Consider the following 2,098-nt stretch of genomic DNA (forward strand, 5'->3'; position numbering starts at 1 on the left):
AGACTATAGATAAAAATAAATATATAATTAAAATATATATATATAAATATTATTTTTGAATAATATATATATTTTTAATGCGTATAATGAATGACCTGCCAGCCCTCGTTGTCAATGTACAAACTTGCTGAGTCTGCATGCACACTTTGTTTATTTGTTTGTTTGTTTATTTGTTTGTTTGTTTATTTGTTTGTTTATTTGTTTGTTTGTTTATTTTTCTTCATTTGTTTGTTTGTTTATTTGTTTATTTTTGCTTATTTGTTTGTTTGTTTATTCGTCTATTTGTTTGTTTGTTTGTTTATTTGTTTATTTATTTATTTATTTATTTATTTTGTTTATTTGTTTATTTGTTTATTTGTTTATTTGGTATAAGCGTTTTTACATTTTAATTGCGTTTAGTTTGCAGTGCAGAGTTGAGGTGTATGTACACCTCAATGTGCACAACCCTCTAAAATAATATAATTAAATGAAAAACTAAAAACAAAACAAAAAAGATAATAAACCCTAAACCCTAAACCCTAAACCCTAAACCCTAAATCCCAAATAAATGCCTGTTTGTTCTAGAACAACAAACCTCCGCTCCCGCAAAACCTTTCAAAACCCTAAACCCTAAACCCTAAACCCTAAACCCTAAACCCTCATTTATGTACTGGCGATCTTCGCGTCGCGGTCTGCGTGCCACTTGGCGCAAAACGCGAGAAAGGCGGAAATGCGGCGGTAGTACTCATCCTGAAGTATCACAAACCCTAAACCCTAAACCCTAAACCCTAAACCCTTACTCGTACGCCCTAAAACCCTTAACCCTAAGCCCTAGGCCCTAAACCCGAAAGTCTACAGCCTCTCTTCCCCCCATAACCCTCTCTGTTATCGCAAACCCTAAACCCTAAACCCTAAACCCCAAACCGTAAACCTTAAACCCCAAACCCTAACCCCTAAACCCTAAACCCTAAACCCTAAACCCTAAACCCTAAATATATTTGGGGTGTATGTGCAGGTGCTTACCCCCGCCTTATGTTCGACGTCATTGTGATCAGCATCTGGAACCCACCACGTCTGAACGCGGTGTCTGCGCAGCTCTGCATCTTTTGTTTGTGGGGTCTCTGTCTTTCGGAGTTGCGAAGAAGAGCCGAAGCAGCATCTGCTGCTGCTGCTGCTCTTCTGCTGCTGCTGCTGCTGCTGCTGCTCGTAACGCGCGTCTGCTTCGCGACAGGACGCCTCCAACTTTAGCGAGTGAGCGAACGGCACCTGATTAAAATAAATTAAAAAACAAAAATTTTAGACATAAAAATAAATTAACTCTTTCTTCTCTTATTTCCCCTCTTGTGGCTGCTGCTGCTGCTGCTGCTGCTGCAGGTGTTGCTGCTGCTGCTGTTACTGTCGCTGATGCTGCTGTTTTTGCTGCTTTTCTTTCCTGGTGGTTTTAATGATGCTTTTACTGCTGTTCTTTTTGCTGCTGCTGCTTCTACTCTTCCTGCTGCTTCCTCTACTGCTGCTTCTTTTGCTGCTGCTGCTGCTGCCTTTGCTGCTGCTGCTGCTGCTGCTGCTGGGTTTACCTGTCTGTCTAGGCGACCATGAATGAGCAGCAGGGGGACATCTCGCACTTTTTTTAACTTTTCTGCGTTTTGAAAGGCGTCAAACCAGGGGGCCTTCTCAATGTTGTTAATAAATAGACGAAGACCTACACCCCACAACAAACCCTAAACCCTAAACCCTAAACCCTAAACCCTGAACCCTAAACCCTAAACGCTAAATGCTTAAAGGTTTGCTCCCATAGATCGCGAAACAACGAACTCCAAACTCTAAACCCTAAACCTTAAACCCTAAAGCCTAAACCTTAAACCCTAAGGCCTAAACCGCAACTATTGTAGCTTCTATTCCGCCTAATACTAAGAGCTATAAAAGGATTAGAGGGTTTGGGGTGTACGCGCACCTGAGGCAATCGAAGAATGCAGAATTATGCCGCCCAAATCTTTCATCTTCCCTTTTGCTGCTATGTCGCAGCTCGGCCCTGAACCGACGCTGTGCCCATACTGTGCAGCAACAGCAGCAGCAGCAGCAGCAGCAGCAGCAGCAGCAGCAGCAGCAGCAGCAGCAGCAG

At 42.3% G+C, this 2,098-nt stretch overlaps 1 protein-coding gene across 1 annotated transcript in view; it reads right to left on the reverse strand.

The window, feature by feature from the left end:
- Positions 1-642: 642 nt before the first annotated feature.
- EAH_00020420 (MGC131027 protein, related) overlaps positions 643-2,098 on the reverse strand; it is a gene marked incomplete at both ends in the record, with an annotated part of 2,982 nt that continues 1,526 nt past the window's right edge. Inside the window, 4 exons of the mRNA XM_013397161.1 lie at positions 643-729; positions 1,003-1,245; positions 1,554-1,678; positions 1,931-2,030. Coding sequence (XP_013252615.1) covers positions 643-729; positions 1,003-1,245; positions 1,554-1,678; positions 1,931-2,030 — 555 coding nt within the window. The remainder of the gene's footprint in view (positions 730-1,002; positions 1,246-1,553; positions 1,679-1,930; positions 2,031-2,098) is intronic.

This window comes from Eimeria acervulina, genomic scaffold (genome assembly GCF_000499425.1).
Source record: "Eimeria acervulina Houghton genomic scaffold, Eah_scaff141, whole genome shotgun sequence".
NCBI lineage: Eukaryota > Apicomplexa > Conoidasida > Eucoccidiorida > Eimeriidae > Eimeria > Eimeria acervulina.